The sequence below is a fragment of the Rousettus aegyptiacus genome, unplaced genomic scaffold, assembly GCF_014176215.1.
Source record: "Rousettus aegyptiacus isolate mRouAeg1 unplaced genomic scaffold, mRouAeg1.p scaffold_m13_p_2, whole genome shotgun sequence".
Classification (NCBI taxonomy): Eukaryota; Metazoa; Chordata; class Mammalia; order Chiroptera; family Pteropodidae; genus Rousettus; species Rousettus aegyptiacus.
This window is the reverse complement of record NW_023416295.1, coordinates 37539429-37562235: the sequence shown is the minus strand read 5'-3', so window position 1 is coordinate 37562235 and position 22807 is coordinate 37539429. Positions and strand designations below refer to the sequence as shown.

Sequence of the window (22807 nt, the reverse complement as noted above, 5' to 3'; positions counted from 1 at the left end):
AAAGCAACGTATTAATGATTTTTTTCTAATGTGTCATAATAGAAAAAAATTTGTGAATCAGATAATGAATGAGTAGTCATCTATTGATATTTGCCGTTTTCTTCTTTAACTTTTACTTTTAATTATTTCTTAGATTTAGCAGTGGTATAAAGTTCTTATCAAAAGATAATGTTGGCCTTTCAGGAAGGGGTATTCATGAGAATAGAAGGTGGAGGGGGCATTAAGGGACCCAGCCACCATAAGAAAAGCATAAGATGCCACAAACCCATCCTAATCTAGGAAGCCATTAAGTGACATGGCTTTGCAGACTTGGCTAGTAAGCTGGGATGCCTGGGTTCGTCCCTAGCCATTTTCATAGTAAGGTACCTGGTCACCCATGAAATGAAGGTCATGTAAAAAGGTACCTGGTCACCTATGAGCTGAGACTTGAAAGAGACAGATAAGAGGTTATATTTGTAAGTCCCAACTCTGGATCTAGTCATACCAGCCAGGGAAGAGAAAGTGGTTGGAACACAACACATATTCTAATATACATTTTTACATGGACACCTACTCAACTCATAGAATGTCACAAATGTAAAAGCATTGATGTAAGGGAATATTTCTCAGTTTAATATTATAATGGAAAGCAACTGAAAACTAGGTTCTATATACCATATTTCACAACATAGAAAACTTTAGAAATATCTCTTTTTTCACATATCAAGATTGGAAACACTTTCTCTCACCTAACCTAGGAATAATTGTCTGTTGTTTATTATCTCTGATTATAAGAAAAATAATATATTTTGAATGCTGTAGTTTATATGTATAGTATCAGATTAGAACAAAAACTTTGTTAAAATTGAGGTTTTATTCTTAAATTTTTTGATTTAGGATGTGATTATATAAGACAAGTATTATACAATATATGCTGTCATCCAAAATATGTTGTATAATTGTCTATACAGTAAGTAAAAAAAATATTTATCTTTAAGAGATTTGGTGATTAAAGCTTTCCCTAGGCTTCTCCCAAATACTATCAAATGTGTCAGAAGAAAGTATACTACATAGGTATTAACTTTTTGTGAACATTGGCCTGAAACATGAATAATGCCATGTTAACTTAAAACAGTATTCAAGATGTGAACAGTCCCATTACAAGAATCCTATTGTTTACCCTGGTACCTACAAACAAACCTTATAGGCTTTGCTGTCAATTACTGTTTACTGCCTTAATGTCTGTCTGAAGAGTAATAACAATTTTAAAACAAACTACCTAGTTTATTGTAGGCAACAGAATTTTTGTAAGCCCAAAACAGATTTTCAGTAAGCAGAAGTATGTACAATTCTACAGATGCATTCGGTGTTTACTCTTGGTCCAGTTTAATCTGTGACAATACTATTGACCACTAAGCAAATTTGGTCCCTCGGTTTTCTTTTTCAGCTCCAATTAAAGAATTTTCTAGCTTCCATACTCTTGCTCAGCCCTCCTGACTCTTTAAGATAGAGTTCTAGATTGGTCCTTATTTTCCATCTAACCAATTGGTTCCTACACTGCACTATCTTTTCTCAGCCTTCCTATCTAAGACATTTTATCCCAATGCTCTAAGGATACACAGCTATTCCATCTCCACAAAGCATTAACTTCTTTGTTGCCTATCAAATAATTTTTGACTGTTGTCAATTAGCTGTAGTCATTTCCATACATATAGATCACAGGCTCATCTCTACATCTGGGAATAGGGAGGAGAAATGGCTTATTTTCCATGTTTATATTTTAGCAGGACAGATGCCTCTCAAAGTACCCAAATGTTTTAACCATTATCTATTTTGAGAAATACTTTGTTAGAAATAATCTGCTGTATTTTTTAAATAATTTTGCTTGGTCATAGACACTGTTCCTTCTTGCCGAAACACATGATTCTAGACATCAATTTGATGATTTTTTTTTTCTTTTTTATCGAAGCTTTATATCTTAGCAATAAAAGTTGAGGGGCAGAAAAAAAACTTCTAAAGGAATGTGAATCAATGGCAACTTATATAAAAATCCTTTACTGTATTACAGAATAAACTGACTTGAAATTAATCTGAAATTCTACATAGATGGCATCCAGCTATGCATTGTTTGATGTGAAAAAATAAATATTACCTTCTGTCCTAGAATAGAGTAAGTTGTTACATGATTTTCTTTTTGTTCCTGCTTGCCTTCTTTCCAGGTAACTTCTGAAGAACTGAATAATATAATTCAGAATATAATGACCTGGGTTGTGGCTACAGTAACCAGTATATTATACCCAGCCATCACAAAGTATGAAGAAAGGTTGCAAAATAATGCACACCCAGTGTCTGATGACTCTGTCCTCTCTTCAGATAGTTCAAGTTTCTGTAGCACTTGCAGTGAAGAGTTTACATATGGAAGTTACACATCTGCAACAACTAAAACATTTCAGGGAGAGCCCTGTGCATTTGCAGTTGACATATCAGTAAGGCAACCACCCACACATTTAAAATCACCTTTGACCCATGTGAAAAGAGCAGTCGATAAACCACGTCACAGGAAAGAACAAATTACAACATCTGAACTCAAATATGATAAAATGATATATGCATATCCTAAGCTCAGAAGTTGTAAATCTGATAGTCACCTTTTAGCATCACTTGAAACAAGCACAAGAAAATCTAAGGATGCTACCACTGAAACAGAAAGCTTAGAGAGTCCACAGTTTTCTGATCAAAAAGAAAAAGCCAGGAGTGAAATGAAGAATTTAAAGAAGATTTTTGTTAACTTTAAATGTCACTTAAAAGGAGAAACTGAATTGATTTTAGAAAGAATTTTTCAAGAAATAATGTCTGATTTAACACAGGCCATTCCCTCTATCTCTTCTGTTACTGCTGAGGTTTTTCTTGACCAAAATGAGCCTGAAAAAAGAGACTTGCTCTCCAATGTTGATATCTCCTCAGCAGCTTCAGAGATAGTGGAAAATATGCTTGAGAAGCTACATTCTGCAGTTGAAAAAAAATGTGTTGAAATATTTTCACAAGAAGATTTGTTAGTCAATATAAAACCAAGTTTAACACCCAAGGAAGAATATCCCACTCCATCAAATGGAAAAACTTTAAAAGCTTCAAAGCCTTATACTGTGGAACCTATGTGTGGTATTGCAGAGGATATGGTGCATGCCATTTTACAAAAGCTGATGACTCTTGCATCTTGTAAGCAAGATGAACTTCCTCATCTCGAAGAGGCAACTAAACATTCCCATCAGCACCGTATGACAGACCCAACATATACATTCCTTAAAGAAGCTGACAAAAAGAAATGTAACCTTGAACCTGATGAAGCTAATTTAGCTGCTAAAGAAGAGATACAAAAACTAATATCAAATATTTTTTCCCAGTCTACTTTGGTTGGCTATATAGAGGAAGCAATCAGCACTATTCTAGGATATGTACAAACTGAACTTAATAATGAGAGACTTATTGCATCTGAAGAAACAGTAGCATTCCTTAAGCTACTTGATGATATCTTCACTCAGCTACATCAAGAGCCAATAAAAGCAGATGTTAAAAAATGTAGACACTCTAAACTGAGAAATCTTTCTGACACTGAAGAAAAGTACAGACTAACTGGTACTAGATTATCTAGTGGTCCGAGGTCTAGAAAACCATTTTCACCTATTAATGTTCCTGGCATGGTCCTTTATTCTGAAGATGATAATGAAGAAATAGATAAAATTGTGAAAAATGTGCTCGATTCATCTTTTCAAGATGAAAAGGTAAAATCACAAGAACAGAATCCTGAGCATTGGTTTACAAAAGGAAAGGCTTGTTTTGAATACAAAAGAAACAGCAAACCACCTATAAAGCCTCCTTCTCAAAGAAGCAAAGTTGCATTTTGTGATCAGGAATTAAAGACTGAGTTACCATGTTTAAATAATAAAGAAATTTTAAAGAAAAACCCCTGTTTGGATGAAGACATTTTGATTTTCAGCCAAGATCAAAAGCATAAAATACAAAAGGCTTCAGAAAACATAGTTAAAAGTATTTTAACAGAAATGCTCAAGGACCTAACTTCTGTTCCTCCTGGTCATTTAGGTCATAAAACTGGTAAAAAAGCTTCAGTTCTTGTTTCAGAAAAATCTCAAGGACTGTCACCTCAAGAATGGATGGACCAGATGTTCTCTGTCTCAGAAATTAATACAGTGGCTCAAGAAATAATGGATGCCGTGTTAAATATACTTCATAAGGCATCAAGCTGCATTCCCAATACCAGCAAAAGTTCCACTTCATCATCAGTTTATCAAACTTCTCTCGATAGTTCTGATACTCCCCACATGGTCAAAGAAGCATCAATTAAAGAGCCATTAAAAATATGGTTTGATAGTGAAAGGAAAGTGAAATATTTATCTTCACTCAACTTAGAACCTGCAAAACCTTCCCTGCTAAAATCTGAAGAAAGTAAACCTAAACCTGTAGATGACATTACTGATAAGATCATTAATACGGTTTTTAAAAGGCTGAAATTACTCATTTATCCAAAATTCCAAATGGGCTTCAAACCTTCATCTGCAGAGCAATCTTCACTACAATCTCAACTTAGTGCTTATACAACAAAAGTAGTAAACATTGTTTTGAGTGCTATCCAGAATGAATTGGATCTCAATAAGAAAGACCTAAACTTCTGGGAAGAAGACCACACTAAATCCCTCAAAGGTAAAGGATTTTTTGCTGACACTGGTAAGTTGGAGTCACTTGTCTCAAGTCTCAATGATGACATTATGACATCTCCATTATTAACTTATATTTGTGAAATATTGTCAAGTGGACATTCAAATCAAAGCAGTATTTTACTCCCTTCAGATAAATCAAGGCCTACATCTTCTTATCGATCTGACAATATTGAAAAACAAAATACTTTGCTAAGTCGGCAGGATAAAAAATCTTTTCATGATGATTTGTCTACTCCATGTGCTATCCATAGTGTCTTTAATGGAAAAGATCTCAAAGAGAATATCAGATTGCAAGCACTAGATAGTATTGGAGAAACACTGTATGACATGTTATGTAAGCTCATAGGAGCTCATTCTGACTGTAATCCATCTTGTAGTAAGCTAAACAGAGAGAAGACGAATGAGAAGAAGCAAAGAGCTACTGAATTACATTCTAATATTCAGCTCGTTTCCAAAACAATTTTGGAATATATACTTGCAAAATTATGTAGTATTGACATGGATACCAGTTTTACAAGTTCTGGAAATAAAGGTGTCTCAGAGTCTCTTAATATTGACAACCTGTCATTTGCTTCGATTATTGAGGAAATGGCCAAATGCGCTGACATAATCTCCAGCATAGTTTCCAGGATGGTGGTTCAGGATGGTAATAAAGCGGCAAGTAAAAGCAAGGCAAATACTGCTGCTCCGGTGTCTGCAAACACAGGGAACACAAAAGAAATACATTTAGATAAGCTGAAATCAGTGGCTTCAGACATTCTTAATGTGGTTTTTGCTAAATTGGAAGGATTTGCCAATGGAAATTTAGAAACTCTGGATTCTATTAATGATGGAAATAAAAAAAGCAATAAGATGGATGTAAAATGTGAAAGTCCCAGTGTTTTTACAGACACACATGAAGAACTATTACAGTCTACTTTATACATGCATGCAAAGAAGGTAGCAAATACTATTTTGAAAGCTATTCAAACAGAATTAAATATGAACTCATTAGATATGTGTACAAATATAAAACCCCCACCATCTGAGAAACGAATGCTTAAGAATATAGTCAATTTAATTTTAGATGCAGTATCCTTAGATATGTTTAATGAAACTGAATCTGAAGAGAGAGGTATTGAAACTTATCGATACAGGCCAACCTATGGAAATTTTCTTCCTGGAGGAGCTGAATCAGATTCATTTCTAGAAGATGCCGCCCATACAGAGAAAGAATTCACTGGAGAGAGAGCATCACTAAGAGAAGAAGCTAAATCAGATTCTCTTAAACAATGGGTTCTAGAAAGAACCTTAAACAAAATCGAAGTGAAACTCAAAGAACCACAGAAATCTCCAATTGTTCCTATTATAAGAAATATTTTAAATGAAATTTTTCAAGATGCTTTGGTCAATCAATTAAATGTGCTTTCTCTCTCCCATTCTCATTTAAGTGGCATCCCTCACAATGTTGATGATCCAATTGCTCAAACATCTATTCAATTTATAGATAAAATGATGGGTCCTTTGGTGTCTGAAGCAGATGTAAACACAGTGGCAAATGATGTTATTAGAACTGTATTTCATAAACTTTATTCAGCTGCCATGACAGAGGGTAAAAACAGGTATAAAACCATCACCTTTTCAGCAAATGTTTCGTTTCATGAACACACCTATGGAGAAAAGTCCTCTGTTACTGTGCTGGACAAGAATCCATGTACTACTGTTCAGTCCAGATTCGATGTTAATCAACAGGTCAAAGTAAATGTAATTGAAGATATTGTACAGGCAATATTAACAAATCTAGAAACTTTTGCTACCTACAAAGTAAAATCCCTTTTTTGTCCCCAAATCAATTTCACAGTTCCAGGGACTTTAGCCAATGATTTGTATTTTGATAATCAATTTTCTAGCTGCTCAGTGGATCGTATTGCATCAGAAAAGTCCAGCTCATCTCAACTCCCTTTAAATAAATTAAATACATATGCAACAGAAGTGGCTAGAAAAATTTTACAAAGAATCAAACACGAGTTAGACAAAGAAAGGGAAAGTCCTTTCATAACTCATAACATTGTGGTTTCTGAAGGTATTGCAAGCCAAATTGTTAACACAGTGTTAGATATTGTATCATCTAAAGGCAAATATGACAAAAATAATTCTGACAAAGAGATTAATTCAGATCAGCAAGAAAGTATTATTGAAAAGATGTTTAATAAGAATGAATACCGAAAAGTACTTCAGTTTCAAGTACAAGATACCATTGAAGATATTTTATGTGATATTTATGAAAAAATACTGTATCAAAATAATCTTTCATTTGCTACACCCACTCTAAAATGCAATGTAGCTAGTAAACATTCTGGAGCAAATTCTGAAATGTATGCTAACGGTGCACATAAGATTATTCCAAAACCTTCGGTTCCTAAATCAGATGTCATTTTGATATCCAGTGATTTAGTGGATATTGTTCTTCATAATCTCAGTTCTGCTGTTATGCTTGGCATAAATGCAGAAGATCCTACTTCAGCACGATTGCCCCTTACCTTTTGTGATACGTTGCCACAAACAGAGGGTCAACAGTCTCCTTTTATGGGGTCAAAAAGTGAAAGAAGAACAGAGTGTTTTTCATCTTCAAATCTGAAATCAGTTTATGCTGATGATAGTCATATAACTGTAGTAGAGAAAGAAGACACCAAGAAACCTGTTTCTGATCCTTTTGAGGAAAATGCTAACTTTATTACTAATAGTATTTTTAACCGGTTAGAATCTTTTGCCACAGAAAGAATAGATTCATTAATTACTCTAGATTTCCAGCCTAAAGAAAAGTCATTTGTTTGCCCAGAACTGAAAAATCCTAAACAAGATGACAGCATCTTTCATGAATCAAGCCAAATGGAATCAAACATGGATGTCCTGAAAGTATCAACTGAAAATATTCCCAGCCAAGAGTTCACAGATTCCACTTTTTCCAGTTACAGAGAAAAATTTGGACCCACAATTCATCTACCACAAACTAGTCTTAAGGAATATGCTGACATCATTGCCAGTGTCATTTTGAAACTTATTAAAAATGACTTAGACCTAGAAATCCAAAAGATGTGTCTGTATCCAAACAACATTTTATTCCAAGAAAACATCATTGTGAGTGAAATTGTTAACAGTATCTTAAAGATTTTATATGATAAAATACCTGTAAAGAAAATCAGTTTTTACGCAAAAGACAATCCTAACTTATTTGCACAACTAACTGTATCAAATGAAATATTGCCGGGACAAACAGAGGAGGAAGAAAATACCAAACTATCTCCGTTTTCAAAGTATCCGTTAGAACAAAATCAAATGGCAGCAAAAAAGGAAAGCCAGAGAATTGTTTTGGAAGAAATATTTTTGAGAAATGGAGAATCAAAACAAAAAGAAAAAACTGCATTGCTTGGTGCAGTAGAAGAAGTTTTAAATAAAGTGTATCAAAGAATAATGGAAACCAGAGGCCATTTGCCTTCATTTAATGAAATCCCTTCCTTTATATCTAATTCTAAAATCAAAACATCAGATGTGACACAATCACATATTAACAGTGTAGCAAATGACATAGTTGAAAGAGTTTTGGAGAAAATATACTCTGTCGTTGTGACATCATTATGCAAAAGCAATAAAAAAGAAGCATCTGACAACAATACCTTACCGAAGAAGCCATCATGTGCCAGAGAAACTAATCAAGCAAGAAAAGGAAGTGAATCCCCTAGATTTGTGATGCCACACGTTTATTCTTATGCAGGCAAGCAAGATGACTCTCTATTGGAAAATAGTTTTATGCAATATTCACCACTGCAAGTAGGGGAGGAGTTAGTCCAAATAGTTCTCAATAATATCGCAAATTTTGCCTCGGTTTATCTAGACGAGACCTCAGCCCCTGAAGGTGGTTCTGATGAGTTACGACCTCTAAAGCTACATAGTTTTAAAGTGAGCCCTAAGGGCAGCCCTCAGCCAGGCTTAAAAACGAGTTTAAAAGCAAGATCGAAAGTAACTCCTTTGCCTAAATTTAGAACAAAACTACACCTCGGATCTAGTGGTGCTAAGGCCAAAAGCAAGACCAAGTTAGGTGCTGGAGAAAAGACTCTTAAAGACAGGCAGTCTAAGACTGCCATTGGGCTGCCACAAATCCTGTCAACAGGAGATGCCAAAAGCCTACTGGAAATGAAATTTCCCACTTCAGAAATGAATATGTATGCCAAGGATATAATAATCAATATCCTGGAAACAATTGTGAAAGAATTTGAAAAGGTGAAGCAAACTAGAGAAATGGTAAATGTGAAAGCTTTACCATCCAATCAAGTTATGATAGCAAATAATATAGTTCTAACAGTTCTGCGAGGCTTATATGCTACAAACAAGCACAATTTGGTTAATCCAATCAAATTCTCACATTTGGATGATCTCAAACTTTCACAGGGGAATACAGGTACAGGTTCTCTTGCGAAAACACAAGCATGTTTTTATTTGGAAAATGTTTCTTCACAGCTAGAACAGATTTTTCCTAAAGACAGTATATTTAAAAAAATGTTTGACAAATGGCAAACAGAATCAAATGACATGGAAAGTGAAAAATCTAAGCTGCTGATGATAGCTGAAAATGTTTTGACTGAAATTTCAATAAAAGCAAAACAATTAGAATATTCTCTTTCACTTTTAAATTTGCCACATCTTAAGGATTGTGAAAACAAGTTCCATAGTCGTGTTAAAGGAACTTCTAGAGCTGAAGATACCAAAACACAAATTAATATGTTTGGAACAGAAATTGTTGAAATGCTATTTGAAAAATTACAGCTGTGCTTTCTGTCTCAGATGCCCCCTCCAGAAAGTAAAGAAACTCTAGCAAGTAGGAAAGAACATATTTCTACTAAAGGTAAATATGGTTTTCCAATGAAGGACATCCTCAGCAGTATGCCAACCTATAACATGAAGACAAAAGACCAAATTTCTTTGAGCTCCAGCAAGCAAATTGTTCGAGAAATTATAGAAAGGGTTTTAAACATGTTAGAGTCATTTGTAGACTTGCAGTTTAAACATATCTCTAAATATGAGTTTTCCGAAATAGTGAAAATGCCTATAGAAAATCTTTTTCCTATTCAACAGAGACTATTAAGTAAAAAGATGTTGCCAAAATTACAACCGCTGAAAAAGTTTTCTGATGAATCCAAGTCACGTACTATTATTTCCAAGGAAAATGCACAAAATACTCTTCTACAGGTCCATTTATTCCATTCAGAATTATTTACATATGCTGTTAATATCATCAGTGACATGCTTGGAATAATTAAGAACAAGCTAGACAAAGAAATAAGCCAAGTAGAAACATCTTCAATTAGCATATCAAATGAGAACATTGTAGCAAGTGAGATCATTGGCACACTGATAAACCAGTGTACTTATTTCAATGAGTCTCTGATCAAAAACCTTCCATCGGAGAGTTTGTTCCAAGGAATTGAAAATACGTGCATCGTTAATCAGGTTGAAATCGCAACTAATATGAAAATGCACACGTCAAAGTTAAAGGAAGTTAGTCTTGAGAATAATCTTCCACAAATCAGTGTACCTGGTTTGGTGTTTTATTCTGAGGAGGATATGAAAAATAAGTACAAGGCTTCATCAAATTTATCCCCATATGCTACACCCTCTGTAGAAAACACAATTAAAAGCACAGAGCCAATGGAAAGGCCTGATTCAGAAAATATATCATCATGTTCTATAAACAAAGTACAAGACTACAGCCTAAGGGAATCTGATTCTGGCCATTTTGATCAAACCATGAAAGGAAATAGCTCCCTTCCTGAAGGCAGTGTCTTACAAAAACTGTTTAAGAAAGCAAATGAATCTTCAGAAGTAGCTTTAAAGCAAGTCATGTCATTCATAGAAATGGAAAAAGGTGAAAATCCAAGAGTGCTTCATTATGAGATCCCAAAACCAGTTGTTGAGCCAAACCAAACTCACACGACCGTTTCTCCACTCAAAATATGTTTAGCTGCAGAAAATATTGTCAATACTGTGTTGTCAAGTTATGGTTTTCCAAGTCAAACACATAATAATGAAAGCATAGAAACAATGAAACCATTTTTCATATCAAAGCAAAACCCTGAAGGACAACAGGATGAGGAGATAAGTTTGCTTAGAATGTGGAATAAAAGAATCAGCTGTATACCTGAAGAAGAAAAAAATCTTGAAGCCAGCAAGGGAGATTTTTCTTTATTGCAAAAATGGGAAAACAGGAGGTACCCAAAGATAACGACTCTGAAGGAATTTGAAGTCATTGCTTTTGCTGATCATGAACTGGGTCCAAATGAAATTAACTTGGTAGCAAGACATGTAACCACATCTGTGGTCACATACCTCAAGAACTTCAAAACTAGAGGTAAGCAAAAGATAAGTTACTTTAAAAGTTGGCATAATTTAGAAAACAAATTCAGATATGTTTAAATATCTCCTGTCCAAGAAGCTACATTTACTGTTTTTCTAAAAATAGCCTTGGAGGGTGAGGTATTTAGTACTACTTAATATATCAGGATACTAGAAAAAAATGTTAAACATTAACATTATTTGAATCTTAAAGGGGTCTGTTGCTTAATTTCCCACATCTGTATATAAGAGAAAATGGGACATTAAAGCAAGGGATTGACTGAGCATGAGGTATGAGTTCCAAGGAGTTTTTAAAATTCTTGTGTATGACTTTATAATCATTGCCAAATACACAGTTAATTGACTGAAGGTTGGTGATTTATCTTTTCAAGGTGTATGGTTGAAGTCTTTGCCATTAGTAGTCACAGTTTTTAAGAACAGTGGTATGAAACATCTTGTTTTGTTTGCATTGCAGTATTAAATTCCTTTTAGATGTAATACCCTAAACTTATTTCTACAAAGACGTTTTCACTCTCTTTCTAAGAAGGCTTATCTGTATGTGTTAGGTCGAACCATATGTAATAGCCATTTTTTTATGCCCAAGTCTTTTAATTATTGGCTACTTCATAACATTGAATCTAATAATACTATAATAGCCCTGAACTGGATCAATAATTCTAGTTACCAGTGAATAGTTGCTACATTACCAGTCCAGATGTATCACTGGCCCAACATTCAAATAGCAGATCACATACTACCAGTTCTGACATGTTCAGGAGGATGTCATTTCCCATTTTTAAAACTGGTATTTTTTCAAGGAGGACAAGTATATGTCTGCAATTGCAAGCTCATAAATAGAATTTCTCTGAAGATAGCCTAATTGAACTTAAAGAATCAATAAAGAAAAACAAGCAAGAGAATATCCATGATTCCATCCCATTGGTACTTGGCTCTCTTATCAAATCAATTCTATTCTCAGATATCTCCAAAGCCTTTCAGTGATTTCACTCATTTCCTTCTTCCACGCAGAACATTCTTTCCTCATTCCCTTCATCTCAATATGGCCAAATCCCATTAAGCAGTCAAAGCTCAGATAAATGCCTCCCATCTCCACAAAGACTTGTCTGATTCCACATGTACAGAAATAATAAATGATTAGGTTCGGAAGAAGTTTTGAAAAAAAGAGTCTATTTCTATGGCTACCATGCACAGAAGTTGGCCATCCCAAGCAGGTATATGATGTATGCAGTAAATATTATGTTGAATAGAATAGATTCCTAAGTGTGGCTGGTTTGGGGACAAATTTTGTGACAAACTGTCATCTAGGAGTTAAAGTACTATGGACATTGTCATTTATCCCTGACCTTTGTGGAGTTAGCACACTTTTATTTCAGTCAAGTTGACAACTCCTTAGCTTCCTAAAAATAATACATAGCACAACATTAAATATTTTGACTATTTTTAAATAAGTATATGAAGCTGCTATAGACTACTCCAGACATGCTAAGATGTAACAATCATTTTTTTTTTTTTTTTTGCTCCAGGATTTCTAAGTTCTTAGAGCCCTTAACCATCTAAACAGGACAGATTATCAGTGCTTGACTTTAGAAATTTGAATTCGTCAGGGTTAGTTTCTCAACATTCTGGCTAAAATTAAGATTCCACAATGTGGGAAATAATATGAGAAAACTTAATTTCTTTCTTGACTAGGTTTTTCTTTTACTTTAGTGAAGTGTTCCAAATATGAAATTCATATGTAAATAGTTAACAATATGTTGAATTTTCCATATTTCCTTAATGCATGCTAAAAATAGTAATGGTAATTTTTTTTTTAAGTTCCCAGTGAGAAGGTGTCTATCAGTTCAACACTGTCAAAGAAAAAATATGAATTAAAACAGCCTCTAAGAAGCATATACAATGATTCTTCACTTTATCAATTTTGTGAACATCTCACTGAGTCTGTCATTTGCCATTTAACTAGAAGCATTTCTGATAGCACCAAAGATGGTAGAGAAAAGGAGAAAGCATGGGAAAGCCAAAATGCAGCATTTGACAAAATTATTTCAATTGATTCTCAAGTGTTTGAGAACAGGTCAATTTCAATTGGAGGACTTGCTTTAAGTATTTCTGAAATCATTACTGAGATCCTTTTTAATAGTAACATTATAGAGACTGACATCACACAGCAAATGTTTTCTTTAAAAACAAAGTACATTTACTGCCCAGAAGTAGCTGCTGCTGACTTTGATAATCTCTTTCAGGATCTCTTAATAGGAGTAATTCATGTATTGTCAAATGAAATAGGGATAACTCATCATCTTGAAAGCAATGGAAGAAATAAATCATTTTCCATGCTTAAAAGCAATAGTGTGTCCATCTGCAACAAAACAAATATAATGGAAAGACAGATAGATGGCAGAGATTTGAAGTCATCTACTCATCAAATTGATCATCTCATTCAAAAAAATAAATTAAATTATCTGGCACAGAAGTTAGACCATCTGGTTGATAACCTAAAAACTCGTGAATCAAAAGAAGTAGTTAATAAAGTTTTTAATATTGTTTTAGATTTATTTTTACCAGATGAGCACCCAGGTGAGGCTACGCATTCTGACAAAAAAGCAAGAACATTTTTCTCATCCTCGAATGATCAGCAAATTAATAGCATAATTGGAAATAATTTAGGGCTCACCCCAAAGTCAGTTTTTCTTCTCAATGTTGTGTGTGAGAAACTTATTAGAACACTTTTGGAAAAATGCACAAAGACTGTCTTCCTTGATAATGGCCCTCTTTCTGATGAAATATCAGCAGAAGAATGTCAACTTCTAAAAATACTTCAAAGTGTAGAAGATGAAGAATTTGATTATTGTAAGGGAGCAATGGACTGTGAACAATTTCAAGGAGATTATATGTCAGATCTTTTGGAAAATCTGGCAGAAATGGATCAAGATTTATTGTCATCTGACACCATGCTTAATGTTATTTCCCACAGCTTGGTTAAATCATTGATGGACAAACTATGTCACAGTATGCAAGTCCCGCAAAGTCCACCTTTTGTAAACAAATGTTTAAAGTATAGAACAAGAGACATATTATCTAGTTTCATAAAAGCAAAAAAGCCAGAATTAGCAGAATTAGGACAAGGTAAACATTCTTTAGGATTCATGAATTATGACAGTAATGTTTCGACAAGATCCCTGAATAATCCCAGTGTGGTTAACTCCAAAATACAAGCACCATTTGGCAAGAAGTGTTCAGCAAATTCCTCTTCTGTGTCACCTCTTAAAAGACAAGGTACAAAAGATATGGATATAATCACCATCCACAATAAGCCTTATACAGGGGATATAAATACAGGTGTTTATTCAGCCACATTTCTGGAGGAAATAATTTCAGAACTGTTTTTTAATCTCTCTGTTTCACTGTTGGGAAAAAATGAAAACATTACCGAGGGCCAACTTAATGAGAAGAATATATTATTTGTCAACAATGTAGTGAATGAGTTTAATAACGCGCAAATCACTGTTTTACGGAATGCTGAAGAAAGGCTATGTTTTCCACCAGTCCATAGAGAGACTGTTAGTAGGATTGCTGACTCTGTTTATTATGATGTTTTTCAGAAATATAAATTAAAAGTGACTGGCGGAGCTAATCTGGCATGCGACAATACCTCAATAACAGAACAAATAACTAACGGCATATTGTTAGAAATTTTAGACTATCAGCTCCCACCTGGCTTCAGGGAAAAGCTCATACCTAATTCATATTACCCTCTCAAAGCTGAAAATATACTGCAGAAACTTCAAAATAACCTGAGAGAATTTACTTCCAAACCCAGGTCTCTAACAGGGTATAGCACCATGTTTTCACATTCATTTTTAGAAGATATCATCAAAAGACTTTTATCTCAACTCATTTCTCCATCAAGTAAGGCTTCCTCTTTGGGAAAAAAATATTGTATGAGTTCAGATTTTAATGAAGTGTCTACCTGTATAATAAATAAGGTTATATCAGCCATTTCAAAACATAAAATATGGTTCACTATATATGATAATCAACATCTATGTACAGGAAAAAACCTACAGAAAATGGTAGATTCTGTTTACAGTAATATTGTGCAAACGTCTGGCTCTCTTGTTTCAATACAGAGAAGTATAGCCAGCCGAAACCCAATTATGGTTGACCGAATAGCCAGTTTTATTATTGAAGAGATTATTGAAAATCATCTTCAACCATTTTTGTGTGAAGGTTTGCCTCGTCCAAATACTCCATTGGATGAAATATCAGACATGGTAAAACAGGTTCTCAGTGAAGTCATAGAGTCAAACAGATCCGGAACACCATCACCCTTAGGTATTTACCCTGATAAATTAGTAGGGGAAGTTGTTTCCAGACTTTTATCGAAGATTTTCAGTCCAAAGCATAACACTGAAGCTGAGCTGGAAAACATGACACAAAAAATAGTAAACTCAATAAGTAACCATTTTGACAAAGCTAAAATTCACATTCCATGTGAGGACAAAGAGCAGTCTTACCCCTCTTTAGATACAGACATGGTGGATGAACTCGTCACCTCAGTTTATAGAAATGTTTTAAAACAGCATGAGTTAGACCCTGAGGTTGATAAAGAGTCTGAAGACAGTGAAATTTTTGTGGAAAATATTACCAATTTAATTGTAGCGGCTATTTCAGATTACCTTCTTCATCCACTGTTTTCTGGAGACTTGTCATCATCTTCCTATTCTATTTCCACGGCCAAGAATATTGTTCAGGACATCATTAGTAATATCAGTAAATCTGGCAAGACAAGTCAGAGCTTACTGCCTTATAACACCTTGTTGCCATATGCGTTTTTAGAAGACATGATTAGAGTACTATTGTCTAGAATCTTTCCTTCTGCATCTAACAGTGTTGCAGACAGAGAAACTCCAAAAGATAGATCAAGAGTGAATTTCAATGAAATTGCTTCAAATATAATCACTGACATTAGGAGGAAAATTTCTCAACATGAAATTCTATTTTCAAAATATGAAGAAGAAACCAAGTTGGTTTATTCAGAAGATGATGTTCAGCATCTTGTTGACTCAGTATTCGAAAATATTTCACAAAACTCTGAGTCTCAAGAATCAGTTGAGCAAAATATCACAAGCGGTAATGATGTTCTTATTGATAGAATAGCAGGATTTATCATTAAACATATCTGTAAACAACATCTTAAGCCATTCTTGAATGGAAAATCACTGCCTTCTTCATCAAACACATATCTCGACAGTGAGAGAAGGCAGTGTTTTTATGCCAGTGTTTATTCCTCAACTTTTTTGGAAGATGTGGTCTCTGGGATTTTAAGCAAAATATTCCACAGAGTGTTAGGCATTGTACAAACAAAATCAGTAACAGATTCAGAAGACGAACTGTCTGATAAAGCTGAAAAACTCATACATCTCATTGTGGAAGAATTCTCAAAAGCCCAAGTTACCATTCTAGAGAACGCTGAGGAGCAACTGCGTTTGCCTCCAGTGGAGAGAGATGTAGTGGAAAACATTATTGACATGGTGTACAGCAATTTTTTGCAAGAATATGAAATGGTGATAATGCCCGATATTGATTTTCTAAATGATACGAAGACATTGGCTGCAAGGATAACTAAAATTATCCTGATCCAAATTTTCGATTTCCAAATTCATCCAAATCTTATAGAAAAGCTTCCTTTTAAGTCACACTCCAAACTAAATACTAACGTTTTGGTAAAGAGGGTTCAATGTGACATTACTAAATCAAGACTCCGAAGACAGGCATCGACAATATATACTACTATGTTATCACATACCCATTTGGAAAAGATTGTCACTCAGCTTATATCTCAGATGAATCCACTGGCCTCCAGAGCAGAACACCCACCTACTTCTCAATCAGACTTAAGTAATACAGTTATAAAACTGATAAATGAAATCATGTCGATAATTTCAAAACATGCGATATGTATTATTAAACATGGCAATGAAAAACAAAGTATGATTTCAGAAAAAGATATCCAGTCTATGGTTGATTCCATTTATGCTGATCTTTCATATTCAAATGTATACCAGTCTCTTACAAAAGATGAAAAAGGAATCAGTAACATACCTGTATCAAAAATAGCAAGTTTTATAATAAAAGAAATATTTAACCATCACCTTCAGTCATTTTTATCTGGAGATAAAACTTTCCCTTCAGCTGTGGTTGATCAAAATTATAAACAGAAAGCAACAGATACTAAACAAAGAGAGCTGTCTTTCATTGTAAACTCAGCTGTCTTTTTGGAGGAAGTAATTTCTAAGCTTTTATGCAAACTCCTTTATGCATTTTCAAATAATGCCTTGGCTGCTGAAAACCCAGATATAGTAAAAGCCAAAATTACTGACATACTTACAACATTAGTAAAATCAATTGTTCTGGAGTTCACCACATCAGAGATTTTAGTTGCAGATTACATTGATGATGATATGTGTTTTTCAGAAGAATATAAAGAAATGGTTCAAAAAACAGTCAACTTAATTTATGAAAAAATATTAGACGAATATAAATCTCTGATTCAAGTTTATAGGGCTATACAAAGTGACCCAGTTTGTTTTGGAAGGAAAATATATCATTTGCTTTTGGAAGAAATTTATGATTATCAGGTACAATCGTTAGTTTCTGGAGAATTAGCATCATCATCTTATTCTTCCCTTCAAGCTGATAATATCATCAGAAATGTGCTCAGTGTCATCATGAAGGATAGTCACACCTTGCCATCATGTATTACTGTGCTGCATCGGTCTCTTTTAGAAGATATGATTTACAAGCTTATAGTGCATATCTTCCCTTCAACTGACGCTAAAAGTGAACAAAAAAAGGAAGAGGTCACACCAGATTATGAATTTGTGGATGCAGCTTCAAAACTGACCGATGAAATTATCAAAGAAATTTATGAACATGAAATCCGTCTTGCCACGGCAGAGGAGAATGCAGAAAGTGTACAATTAGAAGCAATTGAGAATTTGGTTGACACTATATGTAATAATATTATGAAAAGATCTGAATTTCAAGCTGAAGTGCAAAAACACGCAGACAAAAAAGGAGGCTCATTCCTCAGTAAAATAGCTGGTTTCATTATGAAGGAAATCATGGACCATCATCTGCAGCCATTTTTACGTGGTGAAGGATCACCTTCCCATGATTACGATCACTCATCTGTACTTACTACACCTGATAAAGAAAAGATACAGTCGTCTCTATACTCAGCCACATTTTTGGAAGATGTAATCGTTGACCTTGTTTGCAAATTTTATTCTCTTCCAAGTATTACTAAAGATTCTAAGAAAAAAGAAATGACAGAGACGGATATTATGGGTTTGGCTATGAAGTTTGCAGACTCTCTGATTGGAGAATTTAGGAAAAGTGAAATTAAAGTTCTACCAAATGCTGAAGAGATGTTTTCATTTCCACCGGTTGATAAAGAAACAGTTGATAAGATATCTAATTTTGTGTATGATCAGTTCATACGAAAGTATGAGTCTACTGAAATTCAGAAGGGTGATAAAAGTAACATTGTGATAGAAATGATTGCTGGTTTAGCCCAGCAGGCAATTTCTGCTTTCAAGATTCAACCACTTTTTTCAGGGGACTGGTCTTCGGCCTTCTTTTCATTTTTAAATCCAGATCACATCACCCAAAGGGTTCAACACCTACCACAGAAAACCTCTACAGAGATAAATAGATGCTTAAAAGAAAACCAACTTACTTCACCAGAACAATCACATAAACACACGTCTCTAACCTCAGAACAGAAAAATTTGTTAAACACTTTAGAAACAGAAGGAGATAAAATTAGCAGAAAGGAAAGTTTCCAAACTGGGGAGACACCAATTAAAAATGGTGATGTCCAAGATCTGGAAGTTACCTCTGTAACTAGAATTAAACTGTTAGCAGGGTCAGCTACGGGCACAGCAAATGAAAAGAAAGAGAATGAAAATAAAATGGGAATTTCAATTCAAATGTATAAGGGGAATGTACCAAAAGTTACTTATCCAACAACTAGTGTGCAAAGTAAAGATACTCAGAAGCCAGATTTGAGGAAAACACTTAAAAATAATGAAGTTGAGAAGAAAAGCAAATCAGCTTCAGAAGTACCTCCTGATGATACAGATTATGAGGAGGAAATACCTGGACTAGATTTTGAAACAAACAATGAAAAGAAGATTGACAAACCAAGAGAGAATTCATTTAAAAAAGAAGACAAGCTTACTCAGTTATCTTCTTTAACATCCAAAGAAAGAAATACTGGGACCACAACAAATAAAATTGAGGAAATAATAACCCAAAAGCCAAACGTTAAGGAAAGAAAAGATGTTCCACCTCTAATAAACAAGAATCAGCGACAATTCTCAGACTATGAAAGTGTTCAAAATGTCATTGATAATATTTATGATATTTTAGAAACAGGTATTTCTCGAGAATCATCACTTTATTCAAATTTCCCACATCCTCCAAGTGATACATTTCATGTAATTCAAGAGGTTGGTAAGGATTTTACACAGTCTCTTTCAACACAGGATTTATCTCATTCGATTAACAAAAATCTCCCTGCCGAAGAGAAGAAAGAAGAAAAAGAGAAAGAGAAAGGAAGAGAGAGAGAGCAAGAGAAACAGAAAGATGAAGAAAGTGAGAAAAAAATAGAGAAAGAAAAAGCGAAAGTTAAGGAGATTAAAAATGAACTTAGTAAACAAGACGGTCCTCATTATCCATCAAAAAGTAAACCTGGAATTTTTCCTGCTAAATTTTTAGAAGATGTTATAACTGAAATGGTTAACAAGTTGATCTTTTCTACCAGACCAGAAACACAAACGTGTGATAAATGTCAAAATGTAAGTGATAATGAAAATCACACTGAACTCTATGACACAGCTATGAAACTTATTGATTCACTGTTAAAGGAGTTTTCAGAGGCTCAAATTAAGGTTTTTAGGCCAGATAAGGAAAATCAGTTTTTTCCACCTGTAGATAAGGTGTCATCAGTTTCTAAAGTATCTCTCAGCCATAAAGAATTGACTACAGATGAAGCATCATCTAGCATTAAGAAAATAACTGTGGATAAAATGACACATATACACAAAGTGACTAAAAAACTCTCTCTAAATAAGACACCTTTCTTAGATAAAATACCAGCGATTGATAAAACATTAGTTAACAAAGTTGTCCACTCCTCTGTATGCAGTATTTTGAAGGAATACAGATCTCAAGACTCCATTTGTAAGAATATAGAGAGTAATGGGGAAAATTTAGCAAGAAGACTAACTAGTGCAGTGATAAATGAAATTTTTCAACATCAACTTAATTTGATATATTGTGAAGAGGTTCCAGCTTCTGCATGTTTGCCTCTGGAATCTAAGGATGTTGTTAAAAAGATCCAAAAGGTAGCTCAGACATCCAGTAAAGAATGTCAAACGTCATCGCCATATAACATTATGCTGCCTCATGAATTTTTAGAGAATGTGATTTCTGCTCTGTTATCTAAAATTTTCTCAACAGTAACCAAAACCAAAGCAGAAATATCTGAGAGCAATTGGCTTACAGAACTGGATTTCCTTCAAATGAAATTACTAAGTACAGTCACCTCAGAGATCTCTAAAGATGAAGATATGATTATTCAGTATGTGGAATCCTTGCATCCCAATGATGATGAAATTATTCAATTAGTGGTTCATTCTATTTATAATAATCTCTTGTTACAGTTTGGATCACAAGAGATTATACAAAATTGTGTAGCCAGTGGATGCAGAATCCTTTCAGAAACCATAGTTGATTTAGTTCTACGAGAAGTCAGTGGCAATCAGTTGCAGAACTACTTTTCTGGAGAGCTAACTCCACATCAGTGTGCAGAAGTTGACAGTGTTGTTGAAAATATTCTTAAAGATGTTATCCAAACTACCGATGCTCCCTTGCCTCAACCATCACATGCTCATATGCTGCCTTATAACATATTAGAAGAAATTGCTGTAAAATTTTTATCAAAGCTTTTATTTCCATTTCCAAAAGTGGATAAAGAAAAAACAAAATCTCAAGAAACCAAAATGCAAAATATAATATCAAAAATATTAAATTCAATACAAGAATTTATCTCCAAAAGTAAGATTAAACTTACACCACCAGCCAAGGAGTTGCCTACTGTACCTTTAGCTGACAATGAAACTATTGAAAAAGTAGTCAATTCTGTTTACAGTAGTGTTTTAAAGCAGTCTGGCTCACATACATCTATATTCAAAGATTTAATGGGTAAGAGCAACGTACTCTCTGATATAATAGGTTTTTTAATGGTGAAGGAAATTTCCAATTCTGAATTTCAACCTCAAGTAGAGGAAGATGTATCAAGTTCAGAATTAGTTCTGGAAGCTGTCAAAATTATGGAAAAAGTGGTCAAAATTGTTGAAGAATTTAAATCCCAGGAAAAGTCTTCATCCAAAAAAGTTTCTATGTTAGATGCCACATTTTTAGAGGAAGCATTGGCTTTGTTCTTGGCTAAACTAGTAAGGTTGCCACATGCATCAAGCAAAGATGCAAAAAATTTATCAAAGCCTGAATTAAAGAAAATTGCATCTCAATTGACAAAGTCTGTGACAGCTGAAATATCTAAAAGTAATATTAATCTTGTTGCTGCTGCTCCTGAAGAACACTTTTTAAATCCAGAAAGTATAGAAATGGTTTCTCGGGTTATTGACTCTGTTTACAGTAATGTATTGCAACAATCTGGAACTGATAAAGACCTTTATTATGATATAAAAGGTACAAACAGAGTCTTCCCTACAAAAGTGGCTAGTTTAATTATTAGTGGAGTTTCAAATTTTTCATTAGGTACAGATGGCTCAAAGATTTCAAATGCTGATCTCTTTAGAGATCTAGACATTAATAGAATTGTTCAAAAGGCACAAGAGCATGCTGTTAGCATGATCCCTGAAACAGAGAAAGAAGAGTCAGATAAAGATTCAATTGGAGAGGAAATGCCAATTAAAATAGTTCCACATGTTGGGAATAAACCAATCAAAATAGACCCAGGCATTATTTCAGAACACTTAGCAGTAATTTCTATAAAAACTCAATCTCTTGAGAAACTTAAGATGGAGTGTTTAAAAAAAACTGGACATAGCATAGCAGAAGTGAGAAGAGCATCAATAGATGGGAGAAGTTATTCCTCATTAGACACATCTACTGTAAGACAGGCAAAGAAAGAAAGACGTACTTCATTGAGTAGGACAGGACGACTGGATATAAAACCCTTAGAGGTAAGTGCAAAAACAACAGCAGAAAAACAGATGAATAATGAGATATGGTGGTTCTGTGATTCCCTTCCCCAAATAGGAATGAATTTTTCTATTGCTATTGCCCAGCCCAATGGGAGAATTAGTTATACCAGTTCATCCATATAGTCATATGATCGACTGGGACTTGTCATATCAGATCTGTGGCTCGCTCTAAAGGTCTCAGGCTAGTGTTCCCAAGACAATCAGTTTAAACTGGCTTTACCGTGAATATCTACAGGTGTCTAAAAGAGCCAGTTAGAATGTCAGGATATATGAAGTTTCAAAACTGTCTATAACAGTTTTAATTTCTGAAAATTCAGGCTCCACAGTAGTGGTACTTTTTTTTACTTTTAGCAACATTTATCAATAGACATTAGACTAAAAACTCTTAGATTATACTTGTTTCTTACTACT

The 22807-nt window shown here is 34.2% G+C and overlaps 1 protein-coding gene across 1 annotated transcript in view; it reads left to right on the top strand.

Moving 5' to 3' along the window:
• FSIP2 (fibrous sheath interacting protein 2) overlaps positions 1-22807 on the top strand; it is a 77088-nt gene that overhangs the window by 32745 nt on the left and 21536 nt on the right. The window contains exons 14-16 of the mRNA XM_036235845.1: positions 2199-8573; positions 8634-11094; positions 12915-22375. Coding sequence (XP_036091738.1) covers positions 2199-8573; positions 8634-11094; positions 12915-22375 — 18297 coding nt within the window. The remainder of the gene's footprint in view (positions 1-2198; positions 8574-8633; positions 11095-12914; positions 22376-22807) is intronic.